At 46.6% G+C, this 20,896-nt stretch overlaps 2 protein-coding genes across 11 annotated transcripts in view; both read right to left on the bottom strand.

Annotated features, from left to right (window-relative positions):
• Nucleotides 1-3,374, bottom strand: part of Hcls1 (hematopoietic cell-specific Lyn substrate 1) — a 28,330-nt gene extending 24,956 nt beyond the window's left edge. The window contains exons 1-3 of the mRNA XM_021185119.2: nt 3,278-3,374; nt 970-1,053; nt 430-503 (exon numbers count right to left, since the gene is read on the bottom strand). Of these exons, the coding sequence (XP_021040778.1) occupies nt 430-503; nt 970-1,053 (158 nt within the window). The 5' untranslated portion in view covers nt 3,278-3,374. The remainder of the gene's footprint in view (nt 1-429; nt 504-969; nt 1,054-3,277) is intronic.
• Nucleotides 3,375-5,270: 1,896 nt separating this feature from the next.
• The window catches only part of Golgb1 (golgin B1), a 56,767-nt gene continuing 41,141 nt past the window's right edge, over nt 5,271-20,896 (bottom strand). For 9 of the 10 annotated variants that reach the window (XM_029470605.1, XM_029470601.1, XM_029470606.1 and 6 more), the window contains 9 exons: nt 18,262-20,149; nt 13,500-13,678; nt 12,436-12,598; nt 12,108-12,245; nt 9,952-10,095; nt 9,617-9,714; nt 8,960-9,094; nt 6,712-6,817; nt 5,271-6,541 (listed from right to left, as the gene is read on the bottom strand). In XM_029470605.1, the coding sequence (XP_029326465.1) occupies nt 6,407-6,541; nt 6,712-6,817; nt 8,960-9,094; nt 9,617-9,714; nt 9,952-10,095; nt 12,108-12,245; nt 12,436-12,598; nt 13,500-13,678; nt 18,262-20,149 (2,986 nt within the window). In that variant the 3' untranslated portion in view covers nt 5,271-6,406. The remainder of the gene's footprint in view (nt 6,542-6,711; nt 6,818-8,959; nt 9,095-9,616; nt 9,715-9,951; nt 10,096-12,107; nt 12,246-12,435; nt 12,599-13,499; nt 13,679-18,261; nt 20,150-20,896) is intronic. The other variant, XM_029470607.1, reaches the window with a different exon arrangement.

Below are 20,896 nucleotides of genomic sequence, written 5' to 3'. Positions count from 1 at the left end.
CGTCTTCTTAGCCCATTGGCAGTCACCCTACACATGTTCTACACTTTTGTAAAAGTTTAGATGAAATGGCATTTGATACATAATTTATAGGGTATAGATGGGTGATAGCTAGATATATGACAGACAGATAGCATTATAGAACTTCAGCATTTATGCCCAATTCTCTGCTACCTAATGTCTTATTAAAGGGAGAGAGTTGATACTGCCCTGCCCCCCCAAAGTGACAGAGCTGTTATATATAAAAGATACATAATAATATGTGGGTGATGAGAGAGATAAAGTGAAAACGCATGGAGCCATAGGAATACTAGGTACACAGAGATTCTAGAAAAATAAATAAATGCAAAGATCCACAGCCATGGCTGTTTTCTTTCTGCCCCCCCTGAGCCCCCAGCCTGCAGGGTTTCCATCAGGTTCTTTGGCACCTACTTGATGTGCTCTGTGCGTCCAGAGCCCTCAATGGTCTTGGCTCCCCACCGTTGCTCCTTCTCAGAGATGTCATTCTACAAGAGACAACATGCAACAGTGTCAGCGAGAAATGTGCTCTGTTGCAGGGAGCCTCCCAATTGACACGCACACACACCGCCCTATGCCCTCTGTATTAGATGCTTCTTGTCTTTACTTTCACTCATGGCTGCATTTATCTCATCTTAAAGCCACATGAAAATTAAAATTAAACCAGTGATCCTAGACATGTCCTTGCTTACTCTGAATCACCCATCCTTTCTTCTTTTGACACACACACAGTCCTCCAATGGCACTATCAAACGACCCACACCTATCCCCTTCTATGCTCAACATCAGCTAATCACACATCCCTACTAATAAAATCTATTGGTTTTGCCAATCCATCCCACCACAAAGACTGTCTTAATCTCAGATAGATCTCTCTAAGTCCAGTCAAAACTCAGAGTGGCTGAGGTGCTCCTGACCACTTCACTGTCCAAGCAAAGCTACTTCCATACTCACCACAAAGTCAGGGTCTGTGTCCCAGTCATCACCCTGGGTCTCCACGGAAACTGATACATCATGCCCCACTACAGACTTCCACATCTGAGGGTACCAGATGATGGAAATAATTAGGAGGGAAAAAAATAATTGAGAGGAAGGTTGGTAAGGATGCTAAAGTTGACTACGTGAGCAATGGAATGTTTCCTTCTGCTCTTTCTCATCTCATTTATCTTAAGATAAATCAGTAGCCCACCCATATCTGGAAATAAATTTAGTAGAGGTGTAGGCAACACACGACAATCTCTGTCAAAGTGTTGGGATTGTTCACTATGTCCACAGCTTGTAGGGGTGACCAGTGGTCATACAACACCTACCACAGGACTGCTGTGGCACCTCACTCAGATTTCTCCAGGGCTTCTTTTTTAGCTGTCAGGACATAAATGAGTCCAGTGTCCCTCCTGTCTATAATCTGCCTAGCTACATTGAAAATGCTCTCCCTGTCTGTGGAAGACTGCCCCACACTCACTGTAGGACTGACTGGTCACTCACTGCACCGCTGTAGGTCACCAGTGGGACAAACTGGTTGAACTACTCACACTAGCTGAAAGAAGAAAATACCAAGGCTTTATTTTTATTACTTAAATGTTCAACTATATCTAAAGACACAAGTATTTACACGTAAAATGTAACAGCTCCCTCTTTTTGAAACACTGTGAGATTTACCAACTAAGTAAACGTTACAAAAGTCTTGGGAGAATGCTAGTTTGATTGGGTGTCAATCACTGTCCCACTGGACACTTGTGTTTTATTGAGCCTTGCCAGAGGGGTGTGAGGAAGAACTGTCCGGTGACACTGTGGGTTTTTGAGGAGAGGTAACAAGGGACAATACCAATCTGGTCTGGTAGCCTTTGGGACTTCCTGGCTCAAAGACTCTGCCCATCCTTCTTTGTAGGTGCCACCACCACCAAAGAGCTTCCTGGTACTCATTGCTCTCCCAAAGGAGACACCTTTACCCACTCATCCCCAAGGCTCTGCCTATCTAGGCCCCAAGTCTCCACTTTCTATACCCATCTGGAAGCTTCCATCATTGCCCACATTTTATAATAACCTCTAGAAGATTAGCCCCGAAGACATCTGAGGAAGATAGGTTAAATAAAGATGTGGGAAGGAGTGGTGAGTTACCGTGGCCAGGGTCACTGTGAGCTATTAAGAACATCTGTGCCTCCCCCAGTTGGTATTAACTACTAACAGGGGGTAAGACACATAAAGAGAACCTATGACCCACAGCTTAAGGCCTCACTTTGACATGTCCTGGCTCTTAGGCTACTCTACAACAGAAGGAAACTGGAAAGGAGAAGTCAAATACATTTATGAGCAATGAGGAAGCAGTGAGGTCCGATGGTCTCATCTTGCCCTATTCTCCAGGTCTCAGCCCATCTCTCCCATCAACCCCTCACGCTCATGTTTAAGAGCAAAATAACTTACTATTCTTGCACTGTCGATTACTAATCAGGAAAGCTGCTAACTTAAAGTAGGAGGCTGGAGACAGGCAATGAATGCTGGGCACATCCAATACCTGATGACAGGACTGACTTATGGTATCCATAGTTGAGAGATCCATGGACACTGCAGTAATATGACAGCCCCTGTGAGACCCCTGTCTGTCACATGACAGAGTCTATACTACTTAGTCAGAGACTAGACTAAGCCATCCATCAATATCAACTTCCTTGGGCAAATCACTGATTGTTGTGATATTGTTTCCCAATGTTAAGTAATTAAGGGGTTAACACAGTTGATCCAAAGCTCCCTCTGTAACACTCTGGGATCGCCACAGACATACAAAGTTACATACAAAGAACAATCATCTTTGCATTTGGCTCCTAAAAGCACTTGGCTCAGCACCAGTGTTCATTGGTGGTTAAATCCTGTCCCCTTACATTTCCCATGGGCATTTGTGTCCCTGTGAGGCCATACAAAGGCACACTTTGTCCTCATCTTCCATGGGTCGCCTTCAGGTTAGCACACTGGGGCAGCCACCCTTTAGAATGGGCTGTGTAGATCATCAACAGAACCCAGGGCATACTTGGCTGGGCCCAGGGTTCTAGATATGTGCTCAATCATGCTCCCCGAGTGCAGGCCATTTCCTTGTTCCCATCCTCAGATGTTCATTGTCAACCACTGCACACAGTCCTTAGGGCCATCAAGAGTTCAGCACCTATTAGTAAAGACCTCCCTTAACAAGGACTAAGTGCTTTGTAGACTTCTTTTCCATACTTCCCTGCGCTCCCAACCCCTCACAAAACCCCCAGCTCAGAGCACCCACCTTTACTGGTTCCTGGTTACGGCTTTTCACATCTACACCAGGCACCCCCTCCAGCGGCTGCCACTTCAGGGTAAGTAACAGAGCAGCTGCTTCAGTTCCGTTTTCAGGTTTTCTGTCATTTCCTGCCACACTGTCCTCACAGCTACTTCCTGAAGTTTGAGTCAGTTCCTTATATTTTGAGTACTTAGAAGGGTTAAGTGTTTCTGTGTCGTGTCTTTTGCAAAGTTTTTCAGGTCACGGGAAAGTTATAAAAATGACCGTGGAGACACATCCCTTATCAGTTAAAGCACAGTCAAGAATGCTGCAGGACTGCTCTGTGTCCTTCACAGGACAGTTGCATCTAAGATAGTAAAAGAATTCAGAACAAGGCAGGTGTGGTAGTGAACTTCTGTGATCCCAGCACTTAGGGGTACCCTGGGCTACAATACTGTTGTAGAAGCCTGGTCTGAGGAAGGGAAAATGTGTGTGTGTGTAGTCTGCAGTGATCCAAAAAAAAAAAAAAGGTTTAGTGGGAAAATGATCTGTATGTGAATTTTGAAGGGAAGTCAATTTCTCCTCCTTGCTATCTGCAGTACCTGAGACTCACATATAACTCATGAGGAAGGTAGTGGCAGGACGTGGAGGGAGAAAACTCCCTAGCTTGATGGGAGGCTGTGTGGAGTCTGAGCTCACTGATAGAGATCTGACCACTGGCCTTCTCTAAGCTGGTGAAGTGAACTCTGACATACTCTACACTGTCAACATCTGCAGCCCTCCCCTTCTAGCTTCAAGTCAAGACATGCTCAGGTGACTTGTTGAGCCAATGAAATAGAGCCTTTCTGATGTGAAGGTCACTGAGAACTTTGCTATGCTTTTACTGGCTGCCTTTCAAATAACCACCACCCCACCCCCACCCNCCCCCCATCCCCCACCCACCCCCGCCCCAAGCATGGCTCCTCTGGCAGCCTGGAACACTGACAGGCAATAAAGACCATGCAAATAAAGTTCCAAGGATCTCTGGCTGAAAAATAATCCTACTAAAAATTTGCTTTTGCATCTGAGCCTGGCTCTCCTTATCCCAGTCATCTGTGGATTCTGACTTGCCTGGCTTACAGAGAATGAACTCCACGAGGGTCCCAGGTTGGTGAAACTAGACAGAAGGGAACATTCTGTACCAACAGAAAGCGTCTAAAGTCACTTCCCAGGGGATTCTAGACGTGGAACACTTTATTTATTCTAATAAAGCTATTTATAGTAGAGAAATATGTAGAAAGGGGTAGCCTTAAATTAGGGCTAGACATTGTACCTCACCACACAGCAATGCAGTTCTCTGGAGAACCAGAGAACTTCAGCGATGACACCAAGAAAACTCACTTCCCCCTTACAAACACCCCATGTTCATCCCTTGAGCAGAACAGTGCTGACATACAGGGAGCTTAGAAGCCAAAGAGAACAGGTTCACCATTAATCCTCTTCTACCTTGAGATACTGGGTCAGCTTTTCCCAAGTGGCAACTTCGTATAAGAGCATGATGTCTACCCAACCTGCACTAGCTATGAAAAGTCTCCTTCTGCACTGTGTTCAAGGAGAGCTTGTTATTTTAGACACTCTTGCTATGTAGCACAGGCTAGCTTTTACTATGTAACAAGACTGGCCTTGAACTTATGGTCCTCCTGCCCCAGCCTCCTCAGTGCTGGAATTACAGGCAAGTGCCACCATACTTGGTGGTCCAATACTTTCAGAGTTTTCTCAGAACTATCCACAAGGCTTCACAAATTTACATCCTATGGTTCTGCTCCTTTAACCCAATCTCAGGATGGATTTTCTAATCTGAACCTCATCTCCTTTGGCTCCAGCAGCTGAGGCTAGAAGGATGTTCACAGCCATGTGGTGCTGGCCAGTGAGGTGAAGGAGTCTCAGAACTTTCTCCTCCAGTAGCCACTCCTCCATCCCTCCCATAGTGTGCAAACACAGGCATGTAACATCTGTGCCAACAGATAGTCTCACACAATTCCTTATTCTGAAAATAACTTTATTATTTTACAGTAGTTAAGGTTTTGGGATGTTGTGACTAAAATTTTCATCACCACAGAACAAAGGGCTGATCAGTGAGTCCAGCAGTTCACTCTTCTTTAGGGAGTGAGAACAGGAAGGGAGCACATCATGTCCGTGAAGGGGAGGACCGACACGGTGGGATCCATCCATTCCTGGCCACTGCTCTCAGCTCTGGATCCAGGTGCTTTGTCTTTTCATTCCACTGCCTCAGCCCAGAGGTGCCCAGAGGTGGGTGACAATGGCGTTGGAGACAGAATAACCAAGGACCAGCACACCGGTGTAGCAGCTCAGTAGTTCTTGAGACTAGTTGTGATGTAGAATTCAGTCCTGACTCCAGTTCACCTTGGCATGGCCCCACTGGCCTCTGGATACCGTCTTAGGACCTCTATGGAGGCACATCCAGAAAATAGGACTATAGAATTCGAACCTTGCTGTCTGTCCATCGTCAGTTCTTCCTGCCTTTTGATGCAAGGAAAGGCACCGGCCACTTAATATCTTAGTCTACATATGACTGAAGGCATAAGCAATGGGGTCCAGTCCTGACAATCCACAGCAACAAACCCTCCCTCCGCTGGCAATGCAACAGGCAGGAAGAAAATGCCTTCCTCCCTGAGATCCAACAACTGAAGCCTGGGAGCCTTCCAGCTCCCACCTGAGTCTCAAAGACTCCTCACACGCCCACAACTTTGTATTCATCCTGAGGCAGGAGAAAATACAGGCCACAAGACAAAGCCGGTTACCAAGAAAAGTGATACTGGATTCCAGATTACTGTGTTTATTGGAACCAGCTTGTTGGCATGGCTGGGAGGCCTCCCTCAGCATCCTACAAGACCACACAGGATGTGGATCTGCAACATCTGAAGAGCAGTGAGCACAGCACATCTGGGAAGCTGCTCAGACCAAGCACAAGTGTTTAAGGAGAGCGGATGCGGCAGGCTTTAAGGCTCTGCCTGTCCTCACAGCCACCTCTGTTTTCACAGGCACTTTCCAAGAAGAGGTGGAGGGGCTAAAGTGAGAAGGCTGCTGTGGAATCGACAATCCTGACACTAGAGATGAAGGAATTACAAGTTCCAGAGTTGCAGTCAAGTAACAAGTTTATAGGTGACCCGTGAAACACAGAACCAGTAAAACGTGAATCATTAGGAAGTAGATGGCTGCGAGCAGTGGCACTCGGGTCCGGGAATGGCAGAGTGAACGCACGACCCGCTTCCATCCGGCACCGCTCCGGGTCTGAAACGCACAAACAAACAAATAAAACACAGGAAAATCAGACCTCTTCCCCTTCACCAGCAATCCTGGGAGACAAGTCTCCACAGCGGCTAGAAACCTACCCCATTACCCACCTCCACACCAGAAGCCCATTCCCATGGCACAGAGCCCATCCCATGTCCTCCTCTTACCCTTCGACAGCTATGGCCTGGGAGATCTATCAACAGCGCCTGCTCCTGAGAGCCACAGGCACCCATGATAGGAGTCCGGGCCGATTCCCATTCACTATGCTCCAACCTGTGTTGAGGAAAAACAGACAACATGGGTCCCCTGCATGCGATTCTTCCTGTCATTCCAGAGAGGTGGCCTAGGGGACTGGCAGCAAAGGCTCTTCCCATGGTCCTGGCCCTCACAGTAGTAAAGGGACTGCCAATTTAGGATGCTGGCCTGAGTGCTTCCTGCTCAAAGGCTGGTTAGAGTCTTGTCCAGCAGGCAGGAAGCAGAATCCAGTACCTGTTTGTCTTTGACCCCTGTTCCTCATTCCCTCTCTATGCCACACTTGACCCAGCTCACTCCTTTCTCCTCTCTTCTCTCCCCTTCCTCCTTTTTGTTGAGGAAGGGATGTATACAGCCTAGACTAGCCTTGAATTTACAGTTCTGGCTCTGCCTGCCAGGGCTGGGACTACAGGCAGGCATTATCACAACTGGCACCTTTGTTTTTTTTTTTTTTTCCTTTTTTTAAACTTATAATAGGCAAAAGCACTCAAGAAATTCTTTAGGGCTCTAGAGGCCTTGGTAGCTTCCTGTTTTACTTTCTGTTGATTTGCTTATTACTTCATTTGGAAATTTTCCCTTAACGAGACGCTGCCATCGCTCAGTGGCCTCCGAGGACAACAGGGCAAGGCCACAGCTCATCACTCATCAGCCCCAAACCACACGTCTTCACTGTGAGTGTCTCTTCCCCACAGGGACTCTATCAGCTGACTACTACCTCTGTCTGGGGGCCACTCTCTTCTTCCGCAGAGCAGAAATGCCTTGATCTGAACTGGGTCTCGGTGGCCTATCCTCAGTTTGTCACCTGGCTCTCCATTCCGCTCTCCAGCAGAAGGAAAGTGGGAGGGGCTAACCTTAATTGACATGGTCCAGACACAGGCTCCAGAGTCATCCTGACTAAGCTGTCTCAAGTTGTCCAGATGGGGGGATTAACCTCAGGGGCCAGGTATCATAGATCTAAACAATTTCGTAAGTGGCAAAGAAACGGCCATGAACAAATAGGCCTGGAAATCTTTGCAAGGCCACTACACCATGCTGCACTGTGCTCCTGCAGAGCCCATGCTCAAAGCTACTTACACAGGTGTTGAAAACACAACAGCTGTGAATATACTGGATAGGAAAACAAGAAATCTCAGCTAAGACCTACTCCCCAGGGAAGGCACCACCATCTGTTCTGAGGAGAGGCATCAGACAACAGTGGCTTGCTCTTGCAGACACAATGAAGGTACCAGCAAACCTGTAACTGGCAGGGGAAGGTCAGGCTTCAGTCACACACTGTTTCTTAAGGGGCCTTTTATTCTTCCTTAGGTTACATTCTGTAAAATTTCAGTTGGCTAGCTATGTTTGCTGCCTCAGTCCTTTAATTATAGCACTCGGGAGGCGGAGGCAGAGGCAGGTGGATCTCTGTGAGTTCAAAACCAGCCTAGTCTACAAATTGAGATTTAGGCCAGCCAGAGCTACACAGAGAGACTGTGTCTCAAAACTGAACAAACAAACAAACAAAGGTCTGGGTATCAGGCATATAAGGTAATGAGAATGCATTTATTCGATTCTTTAAAGAATTTGACACTAGGGCCCTGGAGATGGCCCAGTGGGTAACAGTGCTTGTGTTACAAGCATGACGATGTGCATTGAGCTCCTCAGCACCCATGTAGAAGCTGGCCTGACTGTGCACACCTGCAACCCCAGCACTATGGAGGCAGGGGGATGGCTAAAGGCTCGCTGGTCACTAACAAAGGCAACTATCAGGTTCAATGAGAGACTGAGTCTCAAGGGAATAAAATAGAGAGTGATGATAAGCCAAGACATCTAATGGTCTCGGACACTGTCTCCCTGCTCCCCACATGACACAAAGACACAGACACACAAGAACCCAACATGTACTCACATAGTTGTTGGGCTAAAGTGAGACACCTTTCACAGCTTCCTTGTGTAATATGAATGGTAAACATATTACCAACCTCTAGGAGCTACCGTCCAGGAAGGCACAGGCCTCTGAAACTCCAGGAGTGCCCTGCTTTTTGACGATATAATGAAATCATCGTCTGAGCATGTCAAGGGCATTGAGTTGACCATGTCAACTCACCCTGAGCCTGGCCACAGAAAGGGGCAGGAGCAAGGCCAGGAGGCTGAGGCGTGAGCAGGAGGGGCCGCCCCACACCTTACCGTCTGATCTGCTCCTTGGCCAGGGAGAGTGCATTCTCAGCGGTCAGCCTTTGGTCTCGCTCTTCTTCCAGCAGCTTCTTTAACTCGCTCAGATCTTGTTTAGTGTTGCACAGCTGCTGCTGGACTTCAGAGAAGCTTGGGTAAAAGGCAAATGAAGGGCATCACTGATGTAGCACCCAGTCTCTAAAACATCTTCACAAGGCTGGAAGTGTGTCTCTAGACACATAGACTAACACAGAGGCAGAGAGGGCAGATAGAGCAACAACACCCACGGGAAGATGTGAGACTGGCGGAACAGTTTTAACTGCGGCCTTTATAGTGTTGTGTGTATATGTGCTTGTGTTAGAACTGCTGCCTGCGTCCTTCACACAATCTGCTGGGTGTTGTTCCCCTCAATCTCTCCATTACTCCTGTGACACCAGTCAGATAACGGGACATATTAAGTGTGCACGATGAACTCTATTTCCATCAAGATTACAACTCAATTTCTTTAAAACAGCATACATTGATCACACACAACAGGTTTCACTGCGACACTTCCATAGGTGTAGATAACGTGTATTTTGGTCATATTCATTCCCATTACCCTCTCTGGTCTACCACCCAATTTCTCTGCACACGGTGGGCATGCTGGAGGGTGCGGCCTGCTCCTCCTACCTTGGCTGCTCCTCTCCTGTGGTCTCAGGTTCACTCTTTCGGTGCATTCCATTCTTTTCCTGGGGTGCTCCTGGAGCAACATCTGTATTAAGCGGCCCCTAGAACAAACAACAGCTTAGTAGCTATGAGGGGAGCTCTCAAGACACTGCATGTCTGCAAGCTGAAACCCTGTTCACAGCAGAGGGAAAGGACAGTCCCTAGCTACTGTCCCACCATCTCACTGAACACTGTACTCCTGTCATTAGGAATTTGTTTGGTCATTTTGCTTAGGCATCATCCCACACCCACCATAACTCCCCTCTTCCTGCCGCCTCCCCAGCCTCCTGCTGCCTTACCGCCTGCAGCCTCTGCACCTCCTTCTCCAGGATGGCGCAGTGGTTGAAGAGGTTACTGTAGTGGTGCTGGTTCTCACGGAGACTCTGGCTGGCGTCACTGAGCTGGGTGGAGAGGACGTTCTTCTCCTCAAGCAGCTGAGAGAACTGAAGTGGGGGAGAGGGTAAGTGCTGCCCCCAGGACACCATGAGCAGTGCCTAGTCGCCTGGCCTGAGCTTTGAGGACCTGAGTCCTACCTACCCTTGAATCATGTCACAGTTTGTTTCTTTCAAAGTGAAAAATACCTAAATATTTCAACGACAAAAGGAAAAATAATTCTGCAAGAGTAGCAGGAAACTTTAATTTTTAATGGTATTTATGCGCAGAAACCCCTAACAGAAATACCAGTAGGACAAGCTACTCTAGGGATGTAAGCAGAAGGCAGCAGGTCGTGTCCATGCTTAAATCACTATAAAAAACAAGCCCATGAGCTCAATATAACCAGAGACCAAGCTCGCCCTTAAGCTGTGTATTTAGAGAGAAACCACCGTGACAGCTCATGATTTTATCTCACTCGAGTCCCCAGGAGTAATTCTTTAGTAGATGGGACCCACAGAGAGTGAGACAAAGCTCAAATGACTGGAGGTTTCAAAAGAGGCACTGTGAGAGTCCTCAGTGCCTAACATGGCCAGACTCTCAGCAGGCAAATGTTTTAACCGTGGGCGGGCAACTGAGGTTAGGGAGGAAGGACCTTCCTCTCAGCCCTAAGGAGACCTAGTTCCCACCCAAAGTGACAATGGCCTACGGCAGTGTGGTTTGTACTTCATGTGGTTCTACTAAGGTGGGTGGCTGTGATCAGAAGGGAGGAGGGACTTGTGGCGATGTGGAACACCCTGGGTTTTCATCTTGAATGCTTGTTACACATTTTTTACTTTGTAAAAGTGTGCCTGCTGCTATCTAATGATTTGTTACCTTTATGTTTCACGTCAATGTAACATTTAAAACTTTTAGCTGTTATCATCTACCAACATGATTTATTCTATCGGCTATAAACAGCTCTGCTTCAGTTTAAAATGCTGTCATAGGGGGTGGATGTCTAGATAGAGCCTCAGACTAGAGAGGAATAAGACCTGAGATGGTACTGGGAGGTGTTCCTTCCCTGGATCTTCACTGGAGCGTGGGGTTTCTGGAAACAGGTAGTGAGAGGAGAACCCTGCCCCCAAACAAAACGGAACTAAATCAGGGTTGGCTATTTCATCGATTCATTTCGGTCCAAAGCGAATGCTGTCTCTGGAATTTCAATGTTAGGTGAATTTCACATCTAATGAGTACCTTCTAAGTGTAGCAAACACACTATCTTTCCATGGATAGAAGCCCTGACTTCAGAATGGCCTCTTGAAACCTGGAGCAGGTTACTTAGTATTTGTGGGCTTTTCTCTTCATCTGGGAAAGCTATCTCCTGATTTTTATGATTTTGAATCTGTATGCGTGCCTATATGCCTTATACCCCTTCTTCATGAGTGTAGGCATGTTCATTCCACAGCACACGTGTGGAGAACAGAGGACAGCCCTCAGGAGTGGGTTCCATCTTTCCCCTGTGGGATCACCAGGGTGTCGAACGAGCACATTCACATACCGAGCAGCCTTACTGGCTCATGTCATACGAGTTCTGCTGATAGGACACGTGCACCCCTCACCCCAAACATACATTTCGGAGATTCACAACTCTCCTCAAAGACCACCTCTGGACTCAAGTCTCACTGAACTAAAAGAACTTTAATTCTGGCAGACACTACCTATCTAGGTTTCTTAGAAGAGGGCAGGTCTGGGGAAGAGCTACTGAGAACTCTGTGACCAGTCAGAGAGCAGCAGGAAGACAATGACTCATGGGAGATGGGCGGGAGATGCTTACACGTTCCTAACATAGAGAAGATGGGGTGAAGCTTCTGTACTTTTGGTGTATGGGTTTCTCTGAGTCATTCTTAAAGATCCACCCAGGGCAAGGAGAACATAGGCTATGTTCTTGCTCTGGAATAAACACCCAGCTCTTATAAACTTCTGTTCATAAGAAATATAAATGTCTATTCTCAGGTTACGCTGAAGCGGGGTATCTGTGCCAAATCTTATCTTCAGAAAGAGAAAAAAGAAATTCAGTTTCAGTCTAGCAGGAGACACGCACCTTGCTGTTTAGCTGCTGAATTCTTAGCTCCTTTTGATGAATTTCCTTTAAACTGTCATTGAGCTGAGTCCTGAGAAGTTCTGTCTCATAAACTAGCTTTTGTGATCCATCGAGGGAAGCTGATGTCTCTGGGGATGCCTGCCAGGACCAAAATGTCAATAAAATGGTCTCTTAAGAGTGCTTGCACTCAAACCCTCCCTCTAGAAGAGATTGCATCACCCCGAAAGATCTGGGAGGAGGCGTGCCTCATGGTAGCAGACGGACAGTTGGAGGCAGCTCATGCTTTTGGGTAGTGGCACCCTGTGTAGAAATGTACGGATCTCCTCACCTGTCGCTGGTACTGTGTGGAGAGAATCTGAGCCTGGGAGGAAGACCTCAGCTCCCTCAGGAGACTTTGCAGATGACCAAGCTGCTGATCTTTATCTGAGATGGCCATGAGGTACTGTTCCTTCATCCTCCTCTCATGCAGCTCCCAGGAATTCTTCTCCATTCTACACCATGAAAAAAAGAACGGCCCAAATACACTCATGACAGGAAGAATAATTCCATATTCAGAACATTCTTATGAGGTATGAAATTTATTCTCTAAGTGGAGACACCCAGGAAGCTGCTGAGAGCAAGGCCGTGCCAGCACCGGAGGGAAAGCTCTTCCTGGCAGGGCTGCAGTGCCTTCACAGAAGGGATGGCGTTGGGTTTAGAACCTGAGCAAAGAGCTATGTTTCCAAATGGGAAGAGCAGTTCAAGATGGGCGTGAAAACTCAGCACAGGGCACCGGTATGCACGCAGAGAGTAAACTTCAGAACTGTAGGAGTCGGTGTGTAGAGTAGGTATGTATGGAATGAGGGTGGCGAGGTCATGCAGGGCATGGGAACCCACAATGGTCCTTCAGCAGTCAGACCCACAATGCAGAATTAACATCAGTGCCGACTCTCAAGGACTTAGAACTCTGGCTCCTGAATATACCAGGTATGAGACCTGAGCAAATGAATCTCACCAAGTTTCTTCCATTAAATGGGGATAAGCTAGTTATTCCTTATGACTACTGTAAGAGCTAAATGAGGCATATCACTTATCAAACATAAAGCGTGGCACATATTAAATATTAGGTAGTAAACATTACTTGTTGTTATTTTTATTTACTTCTTTTCCCAAATCTGGTGAAGAGTGGGACTTCTACTGAACACCAGCTACTTCTCTGCTGTGCATAAAGACTGCTGGGTACGGCATGCAGTGAGTGGCACGGGAGCTTTCACTGGGGAAAACTAGGCAAAGCACACACGAGTGCTCTCTTACTGTTGTCCAGCTCTCTAAGTCTGTAAGTATTTCAAAACAAAACGTCAAGATAAAATAAAATGAAATAAAATAAAACAAACGTTTCGGCTACGGTCCTACCTGAGCTGACGCAGCTCGTGTTGCCAGGAGAGGTTTTCCTGCCTGAGCTCCTCCTCCATCACCTGTAGTGCCTTTGTCTGATCTTGAGATTCTTGGAGCTGAGCCTTCAGCGGACGGAGCTCGGTCATCTCTTGGCTCATCTGTAAGTACTGCTGCTGCAGATTCTTCAGTTCCTTCAGCTTAACCAGAGGGAGAGCAGCAATGGGTGACTCACATCTTACTCCTTATTGACCAGTAGCTCCTACCACAGGCACCACGGACCGTCAGCACCTTCCCACAGCCCAGAGACAGCTGAGGGACTGCTGTCAAGGCCTAACCATTCCTTTCACTTGTACCCCATTGGCCTCCAGGTCTGAAGCTAACACTCTAACTTGGAGCAGACTTAAGGGACACACAGAATGACTGGACGGAATCCATTTAGACCTGCGTCCTTATTAGGCTCTCTCTCACATGAACACCAGCAAGGTTTTCTTTGTCACTGTTGTTGCTGTTTACTTACTTGTTTTCTGTTTGTTTCACAATTCTTGGGATCAAACTCGGGCATCAGGCAAGTAGGCTTGCACCCATCCCTAACCCACATCCCTGTTGGACCCCAGTCTTAAGCTGAGCTGATGTTGGCTACAGAGAGAGAGGTAAGCACCCTGGTGGTTACGGACACCCTGGCTCGAGAATTAGATGCCCTACTGTTTCTTGGATGGGAGGACATCTAAGTCTTTCTTTCCCTCACCCACTAAATGAAGATAATTACAGTATTTTTCCTCATAAGAATATCAGAATTAAAAATTAATAGATCTCACACACAAAGTTAGTGGATATTATGGTGGATTTGCTTTTAGCAAAACTGCATTCTATTTTAAAACTCTTCCCCAATACTCAAAAGTTTGATGAAGAAATAATGTCAGGACATCTGGGAAAGAAAACAGCCTTAAACACACACACACACACACACACACACACACACACACACACCTACCTTTCACCCACTCAGAAACGTTAATACTACCACACCAGTGGCTTTTTAAAAAGTACCAAATGCAAAAATGGATCAGGAAGCCAACAAGGGTCAGCAGCGACACACTCAAGGTTGAAAAGCAGATGAATAATGGTAACTGACAGCTGGATCTTTAGCTGGTGATAGAGAAGCCAAGGCCCCAACAGAACTTACTCTGCAGAATCTTCAAAGGGCTCAGGAATTAACAGCACCAGGTACGTCTGGAAGAAATGGTGATGGGCTGGAGGGAGGCGGGAGCTGAGACAAGGAGGATTCTCACAGAGCTGCTTCAGATGCAACTGCACGCTAAGTTCTTCTCAGTTCTGACTTTTTGGTAACCTCACCAAACAACCAGTTTGCTCTCTGGAAAAGGTAAAGGATGTGCCCCGGGAGCATGAAAATCTCAGGCCCAGCTGCAAGTAAGGGTACCGCTCTACAACAACTGTGACTGGTGACATGACGCATGCCACAAGTGATAGCTGCCCGTCCCTTACTCAGCTTGGAGATGAGAGTTTCCTTCTATCCAAGAGGTGAAAGATCTCTCAAAGGTCTGATCAGACCCAGAGGAACTAAAGGCACCAGCCTCAGGACCACGATCAATTAACTCATCAGATCATTGCATTGAACTCACAGCAAGTCCCTCCGCAGGCTTCCTAGATTCTTCTCTTCATGTGAAGATGAAACAAGGATTGCTCTTCATGTAAAGAACAGAAAACAGCAGGGATGAAAAGCAACTGCTGAGAGAGGGGAATTCACCAAAGTAGCAGAGAGAAGCTACGCTGGTGAGAGATGCAGCAGAGAATGCTGGCAAAGAGAAACACTACAGCAGCAAGGAAAACGTACAAGGAAACCTTGCTAGAAGGAGAGGTCAGAGGCCAGAGGCAAGTAGGCAGGCACATGCCTGTAGTCCTGGCCTTTGAGAGGTTGGTGCAGAAAGACTGCATTCAGGGTCAGCCTGGGCTACTCTGAACCTTCTAGGCTAGCCCCACCTTATAATAAGAACCTGTTTCCAAAACAAAACAGGGTGGAGATGGCTCAGCAGTTGAGAGTCCTTGCTGCAATTCCAGAGAACCCTAGTTCAATTCACACAGCAGGCAACTCATAACTGCCTGCAACTTCAATGTCTTTATCTGCATGTCATACAGTCACAGACATGTACACAAAAACCAACAAAGCGAAGCACCACTAATTAGACAATTCACCCAGGAGACAAGAAAAATATACAAAACCAAGAAAAAACCAAATCTCTTACAAATTAAGAACACAATACTTGGGCTGGAGAGATGTTTAGCGATTAAGAGCACTATCTGCTGTTCCAGAGGACCTTGGTTCAATTCCCAACACCCCCATGGTGCAGTCCGTAACTGCAGTCTGAGGCCATCCAAGGACAGCAGGCATGCATGTGGTGCACAGACACACATACCTATACACATTAAAGAAATAACAACATCAACTAAAAGAACATGATGGCAGATAAAAACGCTCAACGAGATCAGAAGATAAAGTGAGCTGAGATACCTCAGTGGCAAAGGCACTTGTGTGCAGGGAACATGGAACAAATGCTAAGACAAGTACTCGGGAAGTAGGAAGGCAAGACAGAGGTAAGCAACTGGGAAGTGTGGTGAGAGAACCGAGCTCTGGAATGACCCCCAAAGGAAGCAGCGAGGAAGACATTACAGCCACGGGATGAGGATGTGGGTAGGATGTGCTTGCTGGGATCTCTGTGCTGAGGAGGTGGGCTTTGGACGCCTGCGTACTAAGAACAAGTAAGAGGCTGAGAAGATAAGGACACATCGTAAGGTCTTATGTGGCACACCAAGGGGGAACACCCTCTTCTAGCCCATCCCTGAGGCAGGACAGTCATAAGAAAGAAAGAAAGAGTTCCATAGTAATTCACCAAGGACTGTATTTATCATCCCCTGGAAGCAGCACTGCTCCATCTGTTGAGTGAAAAGAAACTTATCCCAGGATGCTGAAGGGGAAAGGATGGACATGTGAGCTGAGTAAAACACCTCAACGGTTCGATGGAATAAAACCAGATAAGTTGATAAGTTATAGAAATAGGAACATGGCTTTTTAAAAAAGGATTGGCTCATCAACATCCAGTAGACAAGAAGCATGCAAGTGGGGCTGAGAGAGTCCAGTGTTTACAACGCACAACCTTACAGGAAGCAGTTCCCTGAACGAAGCACAGCTAACTCAGGATCTGCTGCAATCTGGGTGCCTGGGGACAACTTTGCATATGCTCCTCTGGTGCCACACTGCTTTGTTTTTTGTTTTTTGTTTTGTTTTGTTTTGTTTTGAGTATGTGTATATGTGTTTGTAGGACAGCGGTTCTCAACCTAGGGATTGCGCATCAGATACCCTGCATGTCAGATATGTACATTATTGTTCACAACATTAGCATTATTGTAGGAGCAAATACTGTTACGGATGGGGGAGGACTGTGTGAAAGGGCCGCAGCACTGGGAAGCGTGAGAAACAGGGGTTGGTGCTAAGGCACATGCAGGCCAAAGGCTGACATCAGGTCTTTCCCATAGCACTCTCCTCTCCATTTTATATTTTGAGACAGGGTCTGTTACTTGTTTACTGAACCCAGAGATCACCATTCTGGCTTGACTGGCTGGCAGTGGGCTCCAGAGATCTGCCTATCTCTTCCTGACACTGATATCGCACAGATGTGCTGCTATGCTTTGGATTTTTTTTTTTTTATGGTGTGCTGAGCATCCAAACATAGGTATTTATGCTTGTGCAGCAAGCACTGGTTGGGTTTCTTATTTGTTTCTGAGACAGTCTCTCACTGGCCTGATGTTTGTCTGCATAGGCTAGGCTAGCTGACCAGTGAGCCCCACCAGAGACCACTCAGGCACAAGACCAGCTATCTCTCCAACCAACTTTCTCCACTTGTGAAAAAAGTTACTTTAAAGAAAGTGAGCAGAATCAGGCATGGTGCTGTGTGCCTGCAATTGTGTCTACTTAGGCAGCTGAGGAAAGAGGATCCTGAGCTACAACATCAGCATGAGTAGCTTAGCATCGGTCTGTTTCAAAATTCATGAAAAGGGCTGGGGATGTAGCAGTGGAAAAGAACTTGCCTAGCATGGATGAGCCTCTGGGTCAATTCCAGTAGAGGAAAATAAAGATCGGAAGGAAAGAGGAACCAGGAAATCATTCAACTGCAAGCAATCACTGACCACAGAACAGTTATTCTTAAAACTTTTTGAGACTCTCACTACATTGTCCAGACTGCCTTAAGTGAGCTACATAATCTCGGCTTGTCTTGAACTCACAACACCAGCCTCCTCTGTGCTAGAGTTAAGAGGGATGTGCCGCCACACCACTAACACTGACTTCAAGAAATCCCTTTTACATTTAATATCTTTCTTGACAAGTTAGGGTTGAGCTGTACTTCTAAGACAAGCTAGGTCCTTGCCATCCTGATCTAGTGAGTGACCAAGGGCTCAGCTGACACTGAAGACACTGAGTGACCAGCTCCATGCTTTCCCCCAATTAATCCACTTCAAATTCTGGGACCATTTACAGCAAAAGCAGCTGGTTACCTTTTAACCCCTTTATAATCAATGCAGATTCTGTGCAAAGAAAAATCCTCACCTTGAAAATGGTAACAATTATGTCTGCTTCTCTTAAGACCCAAACTGTCTGTAGAGTGTGTGGCAATGCAGTGATTCGAAACATTTACCCTTTTTCTATGGCAATAAAAATCCATGTGAAGAATGGCCCCAACCTCTTAACAGATAGGAAGCACACACTCACCAATCGATCTCTGTCATTCTGGAGTGAAGACATGGCTTTTTTCAAGCTCTGTACTTCTGCTGGGCTGGAGGCAGCTGAAGGGGCTGCAGCCCTCTGCTTCCCTTCCTCAGACTTCCGGAATTTCTCCAGCTCACTCCACAGGCGATCTCGCTCATTCTGTAGACTGGTCATGGCCTTGGAGATGGACTGCACTTGGTTGTGAGAACTTTCTAGTTCTGAAGATAGGTGAAGCAACTGCTCGTCTTTGGATGTGAGCTGCTGGTTCAGTTTCTCAAGGCGGGACAAGATGTTCTCAGAGGTGGACAGGGGAAAGGCAGCCTGGGAAAGAACATCCCCCTCTCTGCTTGAGTCCTGCCACTCTTTCAACTGGGCCAGCTCCTTTAGACTGGCATCATACTTCTTTTTCAGGTCACCAAGCTCCTCAGTGGCATGATCTCTGCTGTCCTGCAAGGAACTCATTGACCTTCCAAAGGCCTGAATCTGCGCGGTAAGATCCTTATTCTCTTTGGTTACCGTAAGCAACTTCTGTTCCATCTCAACCAGGTCTCTCGCCAGCTCTGCCACCCTCTCTTCGGCTGTTTCCGTTTCGTTTCGCATTATCCCTGCGTCGTGATGGAGATGCTTCAGCTCCTTCTTTAGCTGATCTTCAATTTCACTCACCTTCCTGGTAGCTTCCTTCTGTACACAAACTAACTCCTCTTCCAGATCTGCAGTTCTCTTCTGGGAGGAGGAGAGGGCCACATTTAGCCTCTGGAGCTCCTCTTCTTTTGCTCTCAGTTGGGCATGGTAGACACCTAGGGTGCCTTCTTCCTGCAGGGCGGTCAACTGTGTCTGTAAGTTTTTGATCTCTTTAGACAAACCTTGTTTCTCCTTCTGGAGGGCATCAGAGGACATTTGTAGGCTTTGCTTCTCTGCTTCTAACCCTTTCAGCCTTTCCTCTAGCTTTGCACACTCATTTCTCAGCTCTTTATTCTGCTGTAGTTGAGCATCAAGGAGCTGCTTTTGCTGAGAGTCCTTTATGGCTATCACCTCGTTCAGGTCCCGCCTATACTGGACCAGTTCCGCATCCAGCTTGGCATTCTCAGAATTGAGATCATCCATGTGACTTCGCAACCCTCGCATCTCCTCCTTCAGTTTATTATTCTCAGCAGCAGCATCCTGGATGAGTTGGTCTTTTTCCAAGATTGCAGAGAGATGTCGCTCTTCCAGCTGCCGATAGTCACTTACGATGCGGTCCCGGTCATCCTGGAGAGAGGACATAGACTTCACAAAGGAGTCCAACTGAGCCTTCTGCTCAAAGCTCTCCTTCTTGATGGTTTCCAATGCGTCTGTGAGCTGATTGGTTTTCTCAAGGGCCCTTTTGTTTTCCTCTTCTAAGGCCACATTCTCCTCTTCCTCCTGGGACAACAGGTTTTCTAGTTCTTTGATCTCTTTACTGTGTTGCTGGTGCAGTTCCTCAACAGCTAGTTGGATCGCCTCTTCTTTGCCAGAAAGCAGGCTTATAATCTTCTGTTCCTTCGCATTGATTTCGTCATGCAGCCGACTGGTGAGTTCTCTGGAGGCTGTTAGGTCAGTCTCCAGTTGTTCACAACTGAACTTACAATTTTGGATATCAGCTTCTTGCTGCTTTATGATCCCTTCCAAGTTGTTTTCGTGTTCTTTGCATTTTTCTAAAGAGTTATTTAAGTCAGTTGTCTGGTCTTTGAGACTCTTAAGTTCTGATTCTAACTTAGTTAATTCATTCTTAGAATCATGATACAGCTGGCGAGCGTCTTCTAACTGAGACGTAAGTTCTTTATTTTCTTCTTGCAGCTTATCATAAACCTTCTGTTGATGCTGGAGCTCTGTCTGGGCCTTGGACTCCCAAATTTCCTTGTCATGTTCAAGCCTAGGGGATGGGAACCGGGGCCAGGGGGAAGAAAGAGGGTAGAGAAAAGGAGGGAAGGAGAAATATTAACTATATGATATCTACCTAATTGATAAAAATCAGACAATATTCACTATTGAAGGTTTTCAGAGATATCTTACTTCTCTGTACCTATACACGTGTAATAACATGATCTAACACACAGAAAAAAATAACATATTAAAGATACATCAGGGAGATCTGAATCATGAAAGTATGTTCCTTGCTTTAGTGATCCCCAGTCTGAGACACTGAGAAGCAAATCAGCTCCCAAGTATTCTACTTTGCTGCAGACAAGCTAATGGTAGGTTTCTTTAAGGCTACAAGCTTGGCAAAAGAAACAGTAAGGTAATGAAAGGGGAGGCGGACTAAGGGTAATGCTGGCTCCTGAGTTTGGAAAATGATATTCTAGAGTTTGAGGATAGGGTTTCTAACTAACAGAGAGAGCACAGTTGATGAAAACTGTGGCGAAGAGAGAGGAGAAGACCACTCAGGGCACTAAAGCAATCCTTTGGGAATAAGCTGGTGGAAATCTAGACACAGCTAGTCAGGTTGTCAAGAAATCCAGAAACAGAAATGGGAAGGCAGAGAAACCTAAGCTATCTCTTAACAGACATTGGTGGTGTGTGTGTGGGGGGGAGGGGTAGAGTAAGATATCAGTGATTTTGTTAATGATTTTATTGTGATACACATTGTAACAAGAAGTTACAAAACTAGCAAAAAAGCGTC

The sequence above is a fragment of the Mus caroli genome, chromosome 16, assembly GCF_900094665.2.
Source record: "Mus caroli chromosome 16, CAROLI_EIJ_v1.1, whole genome shotgun sequence".
Classification (NCBI taxonomy): Eukaryota; Metazoa; Chordata; class Mammalia; order Rodentia; family Muridae; genus Mus; species Mus caroli.
Note: the sequence above shows the minus strand (reverse complement) of the source record. Positions and strands in the feature narration are given on the sequence as shown.